Source organism: Morone saxatilis, unplaced genomic scaffold (assembly GCF_004916995.1).
Source record: "Morone saxatilis isolate NCDOM2014 unplaced genomic scaffold, NCSU_SB_2.0 Contig17, whole genome shotgun sequence".
Classification (NCBI taxonomy): Eukaryota; Metazoa; Chordata; class Actinopteri; family Moronidae; genus Morone; species Morone saxatilis.
This window is the reverse complement of record NW_023339729.1, coordinates 6,613,145-6,629,129: the sequence shown is the minus strand read 5'-3', so window position 1 is coordinate 6,629,129 and position 15,985 is coordinate 6,613,145. Positions and strand designations below refer to the sequence as shown.

Sequence of the window (15,985 nt, the reverse complement as noted above, 5' to 3'; positions counted from 1 at the left end):
GTGTGTGTGTGTGGAGGGGGGGGTATTTGTTCAAGTGTATTTGTCTTGGTGCTGCCATGTTGAAAACCTTGGATAGTATTTAATGTTTCTCTCACCTGTCTGTCATTTTGCTCTCCAGGTAACCCTCTGTCCCTGGTGGACTTGGTGCCTTTGCTCCAGAAAACTCTCAAAGATGAATCCTCCGTCACCTGCAAGATGGCTTGCTCTGCAGTGAGGGTAAGACGGCTCTGTATGTAAGTGGAAACTGTGCTCTGTGTCTGTTTGTGTTTGTGAGTCTCCCCTTCTTTATTTTTATTTTTTTTTGTGTGTTTCAGCACTGCATCATGACTGTGTGCAGCAGTACTCTGAGTGAGCTCGGCCTGCAGTTGGTGATAGACCTGCTTGCTCTGAGGGATTCATCATATTGGCTTGTTCGTACTGAGCTCTTGGAGACTCTGGCTGAGATGGACTTCCGGTAGGATCAGTTTTCTTACTGAAGCAACTTGCTTAGGCATCTTGCTGTCATGGGTGGACTGCACTTTCAAAATCTCTATATCTATATCTATATCCTTATCCACATACACATGCAGTATCTTTTTTTAAATATGAATGCAACATGGCTAAACTCTTAATGTATTATCTGTGATTAGGTTAGTTAATTTCCTGGAGAGGAAAACGGAGACTTTGCACAAAGGGAATCATCACTACACTGGGGTAAGTTCGTCTTAACTTCCTTGTAGTCTTGCTGTAGAAATGCGAATCTTTGTTGCTCTCAACTTGAATTGCTGAAACCACAGTCCCTAATTTGTCCACCATCCTCTATGTAGCGACTGCGGCTGCAGGAACGAGTCCTTAATGATGTGGTCATCCGTCTGTTGGGAGATGATGATCCTAGAGTCCGGCACGTGGCAGCCTCTGCTGTCAGCAGGTAGAGTCTCTGTTCTTATATACTGTATTGTCTACATCACACATCCAGGACTTTACTGTGGTTGAGAACACTCTGATTTTAGTACATTTATTAAAACAGTATTTGTGTCTTTTGTTTGTGTCTGTTTTAAATGTCATCTAACCCTTCCTTTATTTCTGTGCCTCTCTATCAGGCTGGTTTCCAGGTTGTTCTATGACTGTGACCAGGGTCAAGTGGACCCAGTAGTGGCTATTGCCCGGGACCAGAGTTCAGTCTACCTGCAGCTGCTGATGCATGAGACTCAACCCCCCTCTCAGTTCACAGTCAGCACAATCACAAGGTATGTACACACACAGACACACACTCCTTTGCTGTCACATGCCATAGGCTCTCAATGCCATCTTATTACTAAGAAATCGTTCTCAAGAACATTGGTCAACTGTTCCTTTTTATGGAACCTACAAACGTTACAAAGCTCATGACAAAATCACAGCTCTGCTATTTCCTCCGTCTGCCAGGACATACAGAGGCTTCAACTTGTCCAACACTGTGGCTGATGTAACATTGGAGAACAATTTGTCCAGAGTCGTTACCGCCGTCTCCCATGCGTTTACCTCCTCTACCTCCAGAGCCCTGACTGTGAGCTTTCAGACACACATTACACTTTTTAGCCTGTTGTATAACAAGTTTTGTGTAACATGTTTGAATAACATTATTTTGTGTGTTTCTCTACAGTTTGGCTGCTGTGAGGCCTTGTGCCTCCTGGCTTTAAATTTTCCAGTTTGCACATGGAGCACAGGCTGGCACTGTGGCTATGTTAGCTCCAGTAGCAGTTTTTCTTCTCGCTCTAGTCTCAACCGGAGCAGGGCCAGGGCCCTCAGGTTTGTGTACCCTCTTTCCTGTGAATTCAACCATAACCTGTACATTTTAATGCCAGCCTATTTGCATAATATGCCACACAATTTCATGCCAGATGTCTCGCTAACCTTGCTCTTAATTTCAATTTCTCTATCAACATACACACACTTGATTATCTTCCGTCCTCGTCCCTCTGTTCTGCAGTGTGTCACAGCCCAGCAGTGCTCCAGCCTCTTCAACCACCTCTTCATCTGCCCCAGACACTGAGCGTAGGACTCTGACTGTGGGAATGGCCAACATGGTCCTCTCCTTACTTTCCTCTGCCTGGTTTCCACTGGATCTCTCTGCACACCAGGATGCACTTATGCTTTCTGGCAATCTGCTTGCTGGTGGGTAACATGCATACAAATTGTGCCTGATAATGCTGTTCATGTATTTGCAGACATGCCACATTTCACTCAAACAAAACTTTCAGGCGAAAGCAGTAACCTGTTATTGATTAACCAATCTCTCAATCCTGTTCCCAGCTGTGGCTCCAAAATGCATGCACAACCCCTGGGCTGGAGAGGAAGAAGGCAGCAGTAGCACAAACACCAGTGGAAGTACAAATAAGATGGAGGAACCCTGGGCAGGGCTGTCAGAGCGCACCCTGGTGGCCATGGTAGAGCAGCTCTTCTCCCATCTACTGAAGGTCCTCAACATCTGTGCCCATGTGCTTGATGACACCCCACCTGGACCCGCAGTTAAGGTAACTGTTTAAAGTCTTTGTGTTTGGTTCAGTTGACTCATAGTCAAAGCAATAATCTGTAAGCCACATTTTACCAGCATTTATCTGCTTATGGCTACAAGTTGTAGCCACAGGATGGCCAGTGTATTGAGTTCACTTTTTGTACCTTGTTCCCTACATTTTAGGCCACCCTCCCCTCCCTGAGCAACACCCCCTCCCTTAGTCCCATTCGGAGAAAAGGCAAGGAGAAGGAAGCTGCTGAGCCTAGTACTGCCCCTATGAGCCCAAAGAAAGGCAATGAGCTCAACACAGGTACATGTGCTGGCACAGATTACGGACAATCACGCTCAGGTGGTCTGTGAATATTTAATAAGTTTGATGTTGTGCTTTTTGTGAGCAGGCAGGCCAGTGGACAGCACAGGGTCAACAGCCGTAAACAAATCTACCACCCTTGGCAACTTCTACCACCTGCCACCCTACCTCAAGCTCTATGATGTCCTCAAAGCTACGCATGCCAACTTCAAGGTCAGAACACACATCCGTTTTAAATACTTTATCACTACAGAGAGGTTTTTTACAAGGTTTAGTTGTCTAACAGGTGGTTAGCAGTGGTGTTAATTGTGTGTATTTCCTAGGTGACGCTGGACCTCCACAGTAGCCAGGAGAAGTTTGGCGGTTTCCTGCGTGCTACTCTAGATGTTCTGTCTCAGCTTCTAGAGCTGGCCACACTACATGACATCAGCAAGGTAAATATTGAAATCAGCTCTATTGGAAATCTGACATTAAAATGTTATTGGTGGGAGCAGGAAGGAGGAGGTTCTGGAAGATTGGACTGGATGGAAGCAAATTAAGTTAATCTGTTTCCTTCATATAAGCCACTATCACATTGACTGTAATTAAGCAATAAAATAAAATTATGTACTAATTTTATTTATTCTTTTTTTTTTTTTCTTCTTTCTCAGTGTGTTGAGGAAATACTGGGCTACCTCAAGTCCTGTTTCTCCAGAGAACCAACAATGTCTACTGTTTGTGTACAACAGGTCAGTAAACGGTGTCTCTTATTATTGATAATATTATTGATTATTTTATTTTGTTGCTTTATCCATTATTTATTGTGTGTGGCAGTCTTTATGGTTCCAGCACTGAGCAGTGTGCTGCAACTGGTGTGACTCCACACAGAGTGAGGCTGGTACCTGCCGACAGGGCCTGTAAAGGCATTGGGTTCCCTGTGCGAGGGTACCATACATGTTTTATATACACACGCAGTAATATACTAACTGGATCTAGCCGGTGCCTTTTTAGACACAGCAAATCGCTTTGCACAAATGTGTACTCCAAACTATTGCTTGTTTCTCTAGTAACTGTAGACATCTCTTTCTTTAGTTGTTGAAGACCTTGTTTGGCACCAACCTGGCCTCCCAGTATGAGGGTGTCCTGAGTGGACCCAGCCGCTCCCAGGGCAAGGCTCTCCGTCTTGGCTCGTCCAGCCTGCGACCAGGCCTCTACCACTACTGCTTCATGGCACCATACACTCACTTCACTCAGGCTCTCGCCGATGCTAGTCTCCGTAACATGGTGCAGGCCGAACAGGAGCAGGATACCTCTGGGTTAGTCGCAGCATCACACAGATAAGCGATAGGAGCATGCATGTATATTTAAATACACACGTAAATAGATGTAGTACTTTACACACCCTGCCTTCTTTTTCTTCTACTAGATGGTTTGACGTAATGCAAAAAACTTCGAACCAGCTGAGGTCCAATATTGCAAATGCAACACGCCACAGAGGAGACAAGGTAAACTTGGATTGTTCTGCCATTTACTTTTCCCTTTTACTTCTTTAAGTGTAGATTGTGATAGGCTAAAAATATGATGAGTCAGTATGACTTTTATTGCCTATTGGCTTTAGTGAGGTGCTGCTGTTCTGAAAGCTATGGCCTAATTGTTATTTCTCCAGAATGCCATCCACAACCACATTCGGCTGTTTGAGCCGCTGGTGATCAAAGCTTTGAAGCAGTACACTACCAGCACCTCTGTGGCCCTGCAGAGACAAGTACTGGACCTGCTAGCCCAACTTGTGCAGCTCAGAGTCAACTACTGCCTGTTGGACTCAGATCAGGTTAAACAAAATAAACAACAAACCACACCCGTATGTTTTTTCATCTTCACCTTGTGGTATTTAGCTCACTCACGGAGATGTCTTCTATGTTCCAGGTGTTCATAGGCTTTGTCCTGAAGCAGTTTGAGTACATTGAAGTGGGACAATTCAGGTAAGTTTTCCTCTGCCGTGACTCCTGTAAAAGAGCAATGTACTGTGGCATTTTTAGTAACACATGTGTCTCAAGGCGTTCTGTAGTGCATGACTTTTTTTGTATGAGTGATGTAAGTGATTTGTTTCCTGTAGATTAGCTTAAATATTCCCATGTTGGCCTGTGAACTAAAATACACACCTGTTGTACTTCCTGCTCAGAGATTCAGAGGCCATCATTCCCAACATCTTTTTCTTCCTGGTCCTGCTGTCTTATGAGCGTTACCACTCAAAACAGATAATCAGCATCCCCAAGATCATCCAGCTGTGTGACGGCATCATGGCGAGTGGCAGGAAAGCGGTCACTCATGGTGAGAGGAACACAGGCAATACGCACTACATACACAATCATTTCTTTTACTTATAAACACATTTCACTGCAGTTTTCTCTTCCTTACATTGCTGAACTTTACTTCAAGGTAACACACAACCTCAAACACCGTCCTTATTGTAGCTAGATGACCAGCTGGTTACCTAATTACAGATATTCGATACCATTTTTTGCCTTAAAAATGGTATACTACTAAGCCTTTATGATGTCATTGTTTATATACCCTTCCTTGGTTGAACCCTTTGTCAGAGTACGGCAGGTCATGACTTTGCTATCCTCGGGGTAAAAAATGGCGAACGGGACACTGCTTGGAAGTAGCAGACGTGTACTTGTTGGTACTCGATGCTGCGTTATCCCGGTAGCCAATATCTGAGGAATTTCCACTACTGATATCGGAACAAGTCTATTCCTAATGTTGAGTCTAAATGATTAAATCTTCTCCTTCCCCCACAGCCATTCCAGCCCTGCAGCCAATAGTCCATGACCTATTTGTGTTGAGGGGCTCAAACAAAGCAGATGCAGGCAAAGAGCTGGATACACAAAAAGAAGTGGTGGTCTCCATGCTGCTCAGACTTGTGCAATACCATCAGGTGTGGTCAGAAATAGATTCAAACAGATGCAGCATGATAATGTCATGGAGTATTCTGGCCAGTCTTTTCACTGCCTGACATTCTCTTCTACGTGTGTGTTGTAGGTTTTGGAGATGTTCATCCTTGTACTGCAACAGTGTCACAAGGAGAATGAGGACAAGTGGAAGAGATTGTCCAGACAGATTGCTGATGTCATACTCCCCATGATTGCTAAGCAGCAGGTAAGAAACTACATGGTGTACATATTTGAGATTAGTCACCCCTGGGGAATTTAAATCAAGCTATTGTACAGTACAATCAAAACATGTTAGTACGCACAAACAAATTGACTGGAGCCACAGAGACTACTGTGTCATAAAATGCTCTTACATATTTGTATGTTGTGTCCTCAAAGATGCACCTAGACTCTCCAGAGGCCTTGGGAGTGTTGAACACGCTGTTTGAGACTGTGGCGCCCTCCTCTCTCAGACCTGTAGACATGCTGCTGAAGAGCATGTTCACCACCCCAGTTACCATGGTGAGACATTTCATCTGAACATGCACAAAGACCTGGACAGACTTTCAAAATATCGATTTTTGACTCTAAATCAAACCACCTATGCTCTTCCAGGCATCAGTAACTACAGTCCAGCTGTGGGTGTCCGGTATCCTGGCAGTGCTCAGGGTACTTGTCTCCCAGTCCACTGAGGACATTGTCCTATCCCGAGTCCATGAACTGTCCCTCTCCCCGCATCTCCTCTCTTGCCACACAATCCGTCGTCTCCATCAGCAGAGCCCCTCCCCAAATGACCCACCCACTGCTGAGACTCTTGGTAACCAGGAACCTAATGGTGAGGCACAAAAAGCCCTACCTGAAGAGACCTTTGCCAGGTTAGTGAGTGTGTTCACTGTGTATAGTTTAAGGATGTTTCTGACTCAAGAATTGAAAGATGTTTCTACTTTTTTTGCAACCTTTTCTTTTACTACTACTACTTTTCCTCCATGTTTAATGTTTTTTCCATCTCACTTCCACTTTCTGTTGTCCCATATCCCCTCCCTCCAGGTTCCTGCTCCAGCTGGTAGGAGTGTTGCTGGATGACATTTCCTCCAGACAGGTTAAAGTGGATATTACAGAGCAGCAACACACTTTCTACTGCCAGCAGCTGGGTACACTGCTCATGTGTCTCATACATGTCTTCAAAAGTGGTGAGCTTATATCATTTCAATGTTGGATACTAAGCTTTACAATTAAAATCACCAAATCAGTTGCATTTGAAATTGGTGCGCTTTAAATGTCTTTTCATCTGTCCTTTCATCTTCTGTTGCTTTCCTTTTCCTCCCAGGAATGTTTCGCCGGATCACAGCTGCAGCTAGCCGTCTCCTGAAAGGTGAGAGTGGGGGTGGACAGACTGGCACCGAGGCAGGCCTGTTTTACCCTTTGGAGGGCCTGAACAGCATGGTGCAGTGCCTGATCACCACCCACCCCTCCCTGGTGCTGCTATGGTGCCAGGTCCTCCTCATAATCAACTACACCAACTACTCCTGGTGGGCTGAGGTGCACCAGACTCCCAGGTATGAACAGATAGTGTGATCTTACATTATAGATGTTCTGTTAATTTGTGGTGCAGCAAATTATCCAAAATCCAATCACTGTTAGAACCTTAGCACAGCACTGTATCTTGTGGCAATCTACCATGTCCCCATGCTTCTCTTAGGAGACAGAGCCTCTCATGCACAAAGCTGCTGAGCCCTCACTCCTCTGGAGAAGGAGAAGAGGACAAGCCTGAGACTCGGTTAGCCATGGTCAACAGAGAAATTGTACGCAGGGGAGCCCTCATCCTCTTCTGTGATTATGTGGTGAGACTCATAAGAATGTTGCACAACACAAAATATCGTTGAACACTCTTGGAATTAATATCACCAGGACAATGATCATCAAAATGATGGCATTTTTCTCATATCTACAGTGTCAGAACCTCCATGACTCAGAGCATCTGACCTGGCTGATTGTCAACCACGTACGTGACCTCATCAATCTTTCCCATGAGCCTCCAGTGCAGGATTTCATCAGCGCTGTCCATCGCAACTCAGCTGCCAGTGGTCTCTTCATCCAAGCCATCCAGTCCCGCTGTGACAACCTCACCACTGTGAGATTACATCCTTTTTAATCTTTAGTCTCTTTTCATCATTCCTCCTAGTTTCTTTCTACTTTCTACTTAAAATGTTTGGTTTCTATTCTGTCCTTTTTATTGCAGTTTGATATTTTGTTTAGGGCACCTGGTTTATCATTATTGTTCTTTCATCTTCACCTCCCTTTCTCCTTGCTCTCCTTCTGTGTTCTCTTTTCTGTCTTACCAACTAAATCCTCCCCTCTCCTCTCCTTTCCAGCCTACCATGTTGAAGAAGACTCTGCAGTGTTTGGAAGGCATTCACCTGAGTCAGTCTGGCTCCCTGTTGATGCTGTATGTGGACAAGCTGCTCAATACACCCTTCCGTGTCCTGGCTCGCATGGTGGACACACTGGCATGTCGCAGAGTAGAGATGCTGCTGGCTGAGACGCTACAGGTACAGCTTATGTATGGGTTTGAATACATTTTCATTAATGTATACAAGTAGATAAACATTTAGATGCAAACGTTGTGTCTTTCTGTGATGCTTCGGGAAAAGCTCTGAATTTGTTGTAAAAAATCTTTCTCAAGTTGATCATGTGTTATTCTGTGCTTCCACCCTGCAGAACAGTATAGCTCAGCTGCCTGTGGAGGAACTGGACAGGATCCAGGAATACCTCCAGACCAGTGGCCTGGCTCAGAGGTAACACTCCTCGTCTGCAGCCAATTTGAGGAATAGTCTGGCATCCTGTAGCATATTTTAGTTATGATTGTATAGTAAAAAGCAGAACAGAAAACGCAGCTATTAACAAAGCAAAAATGAAGATTCCAAAGGTGACTGGATTTAAACGGAACCAAACTTAATTTAATTACATTACATTTAATTGTAGGCAATCAGATTATTTTTCTTCTCACTTTTGACTGTTTGCTTTTGTTTTTATTGCTTAGGTTCCCCAAGTATTGCATACATAAACTGCTTTTATTCAAAAGTAGTATCCCTACAGTGTAGCAGATTAAGGTTGAGATCCTGTGCTCTGTGGGCTATTCAGGGTGCCATATATCTACAGGGATTGAAGCTTATCCATCAGCAGGACAGATTTTGGTCAAATTGGGGAAAAAAAAAAATGCATTCCATCCTCTGTTCATCTTTCTTCTCCCAGGCATCAGAGGTTCTACTCCCTGCTGGACAGGTTCAGAGCAACTGTTGCTGACACCAGTAGCCCCACACCTCCTGTGACATCACACCCCTTGGATGGGGACCCACCACCAGCCCCTGAACTGGTTATTGCAGATAAGGTGAGGGATTTAGAGAATCTGGGTGTGAGTGTGCATTTTATGTTTTTACTGTGCGTCTTCATCCTGCAAAGTAAGAACATTCAGAACAGGAAGTAAAATATTTATTGTACATAATTTACTTTTGTGTTAAGGAGTGGTACGTGGCCCTGGTGAAGTCTCAGTGTTGTCTTCGTGGAGATGTTTCCCTGTTGGAGACGACTGAACTCCTCACCAAACTACCTCCCGCTGACCTCTTTAATGTCATGAGCTGCAAGGTGACACAGACTGCAGTGTATAAATACTCTTGCTATATTTATTGAGTAAAATCAGTATATGTAGCAACTAAACCTGGCCTTTTTTCCCCCCCAGGAGTTCAACCTAAGTCTGCTGTGTCCATGCCTGAGTATGGGGGTGCAGCGGTTAGCACGGGGTCAGGGGTCGCTCTTGTTGGAGACTGCCTTGCAGGTTACTCTAGAGCAGCTTGCAGAGGTCACCGGGTCACTTCCTGTCCCACACCAGTCCTTCCTGCCGCCCTCCCAGTCACAGCCTTACTGGGACAAAGTAGCTGATGTGTATGGTGAGTAGGGGGGAGGGGCGACATGAGTCATAAAATTCAGAGTTCTGTAATTTCCTAAACTTTCAGATTGAGCTTTCTATGACTCTTTTCATTTTGACATATTGTACAGTTTTTAAATTGGAGTGACGGTATTGAACATGTTTTAAGTATTTAGTGTAATTACAGTATGTTTGCTGTCTGTTTCAGGTGAGCCAGGTTTCTACCCCAGGGTTTTGTCACTCTGCAGAGCTCTGTCCCAGTACCTGCTGAGTGTGAGCCAGTTGCCTTCCTCACTACATATCCCCTCTGACAAGGAACATCTCATCACCACTTTCACCTGCACTGCCACTGAGGTAAAAGACCACATATTAAACATGTCATTTTGTTCATTGGCTTATTCCTTGCTTGGAGCCATATAATCAAATAATTTTAATAATAATCTCCAGGGTTCAGTCTCTGTGACAAAAGTGCAGTAAGTTCCATCTAAAGTAATTAGGACCCCATAACTTCACCTAAATTCTGATGTTACGAATCCTCTGCAGGTTCAAAATAGTATGAGAGGCCTTCATGCTCACTGATGCCATGGTGTCATTTTTAGAGATGGAAGTTTGGTACTTCGAGGTTGTGCAGCCAACGTACAGTGGTGTTGATTACTTAAAGTACATAAAGTAAATAAATCAAGTATGTTTCTCCAGAGTTATGTTAATTATGATTCTAGATATGTACTTTCAAAATAGACTCATGGAAAACGTATTTTTGTTCTTCACATTTATCTTTCACCCTTGTATGTCTCACTCTTTGCCCAGGTGCTAGTGTGGCGTCTCCTCCAGGACCACTTGCCCCTGAGTGTGGACCTGCAGTGGGCTCTGTCCTGCCTGTGTCTGGCTCTGCAGCAGCCGTGTGTCTGGAACAAACTCTCTACACCAGAGTACACCACACATACCTGCTCCCTCATCTACTGTCTACGCCTCATCATTGTTGCAGGTGAGCCCTCCAGGGCATGTTTGGGCGTTCTCTGTTATTTAGTATGGTTACATGCTATGACTTAATGTGTCATTTCAATGCTGATCAAACCTTTTGCCATGGCTTCCCAGTGGCTGTGAGTCCTGGCGACCAGCTCCTGCATCCAGAGAAGAAAAAGACAAAGGCAGAGAGAGAGGCCGAAGGAGACCAAGTGGACTCGGCACATGCTGAACGTGAGTACTCAAATTTGTAAATCTTCTGTTTTTTTATTCTTCTGAGCAGATCTCAGGTGAAAGCATAAGGTGATATATGATGGCAAGTTCCCTCTGTGTTGCAGACATGTTTGAGTGGCAAGCATGTGAGATCATGGCGGAGCTGGTGGAAGGCCTGCAGAGCGTCCTTGCCCTAGGTCACCATAGAAACAGTGCATTCCCCGCTTTCCTCACACCAACATTGCGTAACATTGTCATCAGTCTGTCCCGACTGCCTCTGGTCAACAGCTACACCCGAGTACCTCCACTGGTCAGTGTGTGAACAGTATTACACCTTGAGTTTTTATTCATGAATGTATTGGTCTATTAAAATGATGTGTGTTTAGGTTTGGAAACTGGGCTGGTCCCCTCAGCCAGGAGGAGAGTACGGCACGACGCTGCCTGAAATTCCTGTAGACTTCCTGCAGGAGAAGGATGTATTCAGAGAGTTCCTCTACCGCATCAACACACTGGGTACAGAAACACACAGTCAAGAAATCGATTTTCCCTTTTTCTCATTCACGTTCATCTCATTAATGACACTATCCACTGTTGATAGCCCAGAACTGCACATCTGGAACTATTCAGAACGCCACCATTGTGTCAGATTTTGGAGTGTGACAGATGAATACTGTATTTTCTGTCATCTGAACGGTTTGTGTTGCCATGTTTAGGCTGGAGCAGCAGGACTCAGTTTGAGGAGACCTGGGCCACTCTGCTAGGGGTGCTGGTCACCCAACCCATCACTATGGACCAGGAGGAGGAGACACAGCAGGAGGTATATACACACACACGAATATAACATCCTGAAATGTGCTGCTGGTTAGTGAGGTTGATTTGACAGAACTCGTCACTCCTTCATGCCTGCATAAGCTCAAACAATTGCTCACTTTAATTAGAAACATGCAAGCATTTGTTTATATACAGAGAGTTCACCGAAGAAGTACACATGCTCTGTGTTTCGTCACACCTCATAGACACATTGTAATAAATTGTTGGAAATGGTTCTATAGCCCTCTGTTCCCTGTCTCTTTGCCATTTGTCTCAATGTTTTGTTTATCCTTTTGTCTCTAGGAAGACTTGGAGCGTACCCAGTTGAATGTTTTAGCGGTGCAGGCCATCACCAGCCTGGTGCTGAGTGCCATGACCCTGCCCACTGCTGGCAACCCTGCAGTCAGCTGTCTGGAACAGCAGCCCCGCAACAAGAGCCTCAAAGCCCTGGAAACACGGTAGCTATGTAGCAAATTTGTATTCAATATTTACACTGTAGTAATGCCAGGAACAAGCATGCAACAATATTTGGATTATTTTGTTTTTGTTTGCGCCCAGGTTTGGAAGGAAACTTGCAGTGATCAGGGGTGAGGTGGAGAGAGAGATTCAGGCTCTTGTGTCGAAGAGAGACAATGTCCACACACACCACCCGTACCACGCCTGGGACCCTGTACCCTCGCTGTCTGCAGCCTCAGCTGGTAACACATTGTTCACTTTGACAAAGTGTCCCTCTCTCCTCACAGCTGCTGCACTTACACCTACCACTCTTAATTTCTTGTTTATTTTTGTTTCAGCAGGCACGCTGATCAGCCATGAGAAGCTGCTGCTTCAGATCAACACAGAGCGGGAGATGGGCAACATGGACTACAAACTGGGACAGGTAGGAGACGCATGAACAAAGAGGAAGAGTTAGATAACATGCTTGAGGAAACCGTGTTCAGGTTCCTAATATTGGATTTTCAGTAGGACCACAGTAAACGTGGGGTCAATCAGTTGCATGGTATACACAGGAGTTTTTGGGTCACAGAATGTTTTGCTTTTAATCACATTTGCTTTTAACAGTAGCATTTACCATAGTTTCAGTTGTCATACCCTTTGGTAGACTGGTATGTGCCCCATTTAGACCAATACTCACCAATCAGTCATAACATTATGAGCACTGACAGGTGATGTGAATAACACTGATTATCTTGTTATCAGGGTTCCTGTCAGTGGGTGGGATATATTGGGCAGCAAGTGAACATATTGTTCTCAAAGTTAATGTGTTGGAAGCAGGAAAAATGCCTTATCCATTATCTATCTTAAATCTAAGGATGCTGGTTTAAGATTTGGGTCATATGCTGACCATCAGTAGCACAATGTTAAATACATATTTTTATTCTCCCTCTCTAGGTCTCCATCCACTCTGTGTGGCTAGGCAACAACATCACCCCACTGAGAGAGGAAGAATGGGGAGAGGATGAAGAGGATGAAGCGGACACTCCGGCCCCCACCTCCCCACCCCTATCTCCTATCAACTCTAGGTCAGTCAAATAAATGCAGACATGCGTGCTCACTGACTTCCTCAGTCTCGACGCAAATGTACTGAAACAAACAGCACCTACCACTGTCTGTCTGTGCTTTCAGGAAGCATCGTGCAGGTGTGGACATCCATTCATGTTCCCAGTTTCTCCTGGAGCTCTACAGCCAGTGGCTCATCCCAGGTTCCCCGAGTAACAGGAGGACCCCAACCATACTCATCAGTGAAGTGGTCCGATCGGTGAGTTAAGATGCACATGCTGTTGATCAAATAGGCGTCTGTTCATTCACATCAGTAAAGGATTATCTCCTGTTCGAGGAGAGCAGTTTAGGCAAAGACCCTAGTCACCCTCTCCCCTGTCCTCCCCCTCTTGCTTTGTGTAGCTGCTGGCGGTGTCGGACCTGTTCACTGAGAGGAACCAGTTTGACATGATGTTCTCCACCCTGATGGAACTGCAGAAGCTCCACCCACCAGAGGATGAGATCCTCAATCAATACCTGGTCCCTGCCATCTGCAAGGCTGCTGCCGTACTGGGCATGGTGAGTATCATCATGTGGGTGGGTGGTGGGGGGGGGCTTTTTGATGGTTTAAGGATGTGTTTGTTATTGGTTGCAGTAGTGTACCATTAACCTCTAAACTCAATGTATATTACCAGGACAAAGCAATAGCGGAGCCTGTGTGTCGCCTGTTGGAGACAACCCTACGTAGCACCCACCTGCCCAGCCGTATGGGGGCTCTGCATGGAGTGCTGTATGTGTTGGAGTGTGACTTACTGGATGACACAGCCAAACAGCTTATCCCCACTGTCTCTGAGTACCTGCTGTCCAACCTCAGGGCCATCGCTCAGTGAGTATCGCTCAACAAACGCACAGACCCCCGACCTTGTTTCGTCATCTAATGAGCTGAACTAATGAAAGGGATTCTGGGAGCAAATGTTTTTATGTCAGAGCTGCTGCTCTGTTCCATTCACACACTGATTGCAGCAGGTGGAGGTGAGAAGGTGTATCTGATGTCCCAGTGAGTTTAATGCAGTAAAAACTTACTTTAGTTGCACTATAGTTATTTTAGTTAGCCATGTTGCTCTCTAGATAATTTGGTGTACTCACTTTGTCTGTCTGATATTGATATTCCTGTAGAATAAGTGAGTTATGTTTCTTTTCCCAACCACAACCTTCCTTGTGGCTTGTGTTTATTCATTCTGAGCTTGTTTTGATAAATACACCACATATGTCTGGGGAAGAATGCACTGCCTTTCCACACGAACAACTGCCACAATCTGCCCCATAGCGACCGCTCACGTTTTTCTTCTTATAATATTGTGATAATTAAAGTTGATTTCTCCAAATGGGATAATGTTGTAATCAGTACACCTTCTCAAAGATCATATCAACATGACAAAAGTCAGAAAATCTGAGTTGCTGTGCTACACCACATTCAAAGTCTGCATATGGTTTTAATAAGGGGATCAGACCAAGAGTGCAGTGCCATGACTTGGCCACTAGATGCTGCCCTTCACATTTCAAACAACTACCTTGTATTTTATTTGAATGTTACTTTGGTTCCACTCACTCTGAATGTCTCCTGTCTTTGTGCCCTGCAGCTGTGTGAACCTGCATAACCAGCAGCATGTGTTGGTAATGTGCGCAGTGGCCTTCTACATGATGGAGAACTACCCTCTGGATGTAGGAGCTGAGTTTATGGCTGGAATTATACAGGTAAACATTCTGTGTGTATACATGTGAAGTTGCATGAACTTGACTGAGGAGAAACAAAACATATTCCGCTATTACATGGGACAAAAATCTAAGTATTTTGAGTAGGGATGTCCCAGTCAAGTTGTTTTAGCCCCGTATCAGAGTCATTTGATATTATCTGCTGATACCGAATCCCGATCCAATACTTGTATCATTTTTTTTGTTTTTGTTTTTTAGATACTATAGTGTGCAGTGCACACTTAAAATACAGTTAGCATATGGTTAGAAAGTTATTCAAATCAATTCAATGTGTAGCCTATATGCTTGACAATTAGACAGCTTTGCATTAAGAAACAAAATGCCTGCATCAAATATGTTTTTTTTGTTGTTGTTTTTTTACACACTGAAGTATAAAATAACAAACCCTGTGTAATCTTTATGGCTTGTCGCTGTCTGGAGGGAGTTTCTCTTTCCAGTGTTTGGAGCTTGAGTGCAGCCTTTACCTAAGTAACTGAATGAACAGTCTGTATTCCACTGACTGTTTATTTCCGTTTGTACATATTTCCACAAATTACATTAATTATCTTATTGGCTTTTTGTTCGCTGGACTTTTGTTGCACTTGCAGTAGTGTGTTGAGTGTGGCTGGTGAAACTCTGCAGTGGGTGGGGCAGCTCCTGCTTTCACATAGAGTTGAGCAGAGTGGAAGAAAGTACAGCTGACATAAAACAAAAGATCGGATCAATAAAACTTAACAGTCAATACCGATCAATTAAAAATGCGTTGAGTATTTTATTTTGAGTTTTGTGTATTGTCAAAATATATATAGGTGATGGTGTACTATCATAAGCTATTTACGGTGTCTACTGTTACTACTCTCGTCTGTCTTTCTCTTGCTTGCTCCAATGCTCCCGCTTCATCTCCTTCCTCTGTGCCTGTCTTCCAGTTGTGTGGTGTGATGGTGTCAGCCAGCGAGGACTCCACTCCCTCTGTCATCTATCACTGCGTGCTGCGCGGTCTGGAGCGCCTCCTGCTGTCGGAGCAGTTGTCACGCGTGGACGGAGAAGCGCTGGTCAAACTCAGTGTAGACCGAGTCAACATGCCGTCGCCACACAGAGCCATGGCTGCCCTGGGCCTCATGCTCACCTGCATGTACACTGGTAAGACGGGC

At 44.7% G+C, this 15,985-nt stretch overlaps 1 protein-coding gene and 1 non-coding gene across 10 annotated transcripts in view; both read left to right on the top strand.

Annotated features, from left to right (window-relative positions):
- htt (huntingtin) overlaps positions 1-15,985 on the top strand; it is a 33,377-nt gene that overhangs the window by 10,395 nt on the left and 6,997 nt on the right. For 5 of the 9 annotated variants that reach the window (XM_035659793.1, XM_035659796.1, XM_035659790.1 and 2 more), the window contains 46 exons: positions 119-216; positions 315-454; positions 630-693; positions 807-907; positions 1,080-1,226; positions 1,405-1,525; positions 1,622-1,767; positions 1,949-2,133; positions 2,272-2,492; positions 2,657-2,783; positions 2,872-2,996; positions 3,107-3,217; positions 3,434-3,511; positions 3,855-4,078; positions 4,189-4,267; positions 4,429-4,590; positions 4,686-4,741; positions 4,942-5,090; positions 5,564-5,700; positions 5,805-5,921; positions 6,095-6,217; positions 6,311-6,570; positions 6,743-6,885; positions 7,023-7,251; positions 7,395-7,536; positions 7,647-7,826; positions 8,068-8,244; positions 8,414-8,490; positions 8,948-9,083; positions 9,215-9,337; positions 9,432-9,639; positions 9,826-9,971; positions 10,425-10,602; positions 10,713-10,814; positions 10,919-11,103; positions 11,180-11,306; positions 11,507-11,610; positions 11,907-12,061; positions 12,162-12,301; positions 12,401-12,483; positions 12,996-13,126; positions 13,230-13,362; positions 13,506-13,661; positions 13,778-13,968; positions 14,723-14,837; positions 15,761-15,974. In XM_035659793.1, coding sequence (XP_035515686.1) covers positions 119-216; positions 315-454; positions 630-693; positions 807-907; positions 1,080-1,226; positions 1,405-1,525; positions 1,622-1,767; positions 1,949-2,133; positions 2,272-2,492; positions 2,657-2,783; positions 2,872-2,996; positions 3,107-3,217; positions 3,434-3,511; positions 3,855-4,078; positions 4,189-4,267; positions 4,429-4,590; positions 4,686-4,741; positions 4,942-5,090; positions 5,564-5,700; positions 5,805-5,921; positions 6,095-6,217; positions 6,311-6,570; positions 6,743-6,885; positions 7,023-7,251; positions 7,395-7,536; positions 7,647-7,826; positions 8,068-8,244; positions 8,414-8,490; positions 8,948-9,083; positions 9,215-9,337; positions 9,432-9,639; positions 9,826-9,971; positions 10,425-10,602; positions 10,713-10,814; positions 10,919-11,103; positions 11,180-11,306; positions 11,507-11,610; positions 11,907-12,061; positions 12,162-12,301; positions 12,401-12,483; positions 12,996-13,126; positions 13,230-13,362; positions 13,506-13,661; positions 13,778-13,968; positions 14,723-14,837; positions 15,761-15,974 — 6,546 coding nt within the window. Of the gene's footprint in view, positions 1-118; positions 217-314; positions 455-629; positions 694-806; positions 908-1,079; positions 1,227-1,404; positions 1,526-1,621; positions 1,768-1,948; positions 2,134-2,271; positions 2,493-2,656; positions 2,784-2,871; positions 2,997-3,106; positions 3,218-3,433; positions 3,512-3,854; positions 4,079-4,188; positions 4,268-4,428; positions 4,591-4,685; positions 4,742-4,941; positions 5,091-5,563; positions 5,701-5,804; positions 5,922-6,094; positions 6,218-6,310; positions 6,571-6,742; positions 6,886-7,022; positions 7,252-7,394; positions 7,537-7,646; positions 7,827-8,067; positions 8,245-8,413; positions 8,491-8,947; positions 9,084-9,214; positions 9,338-9,431; positions 9,640-9,825; positions 9,972-10,424; positions 10,603-10,712; positions 10,815-10,918; positions 11,104-11,179; positions 11,307-11,506; positions 11,611-11,906; positions 12,062-12,161; positions 12,302-12,397; positions 12,484-12,995; positions 13,127-13,229; positions 13,363-13,505; positions 13,662-13,777; positions 13,969-14,722; positions 14,838-15,760; positions 15,975-15,985 lie in introns of all 9 variants that reach the window. The other 4 variants (XM_035659789.1, XM_035659791.1, XM_035659794.1 and 1 more) reach the window with 1 other exon arrangement.
- Positions 3,590-3,719, top strand: LOC118327659. The gene has a single exon (XR_004796716.1).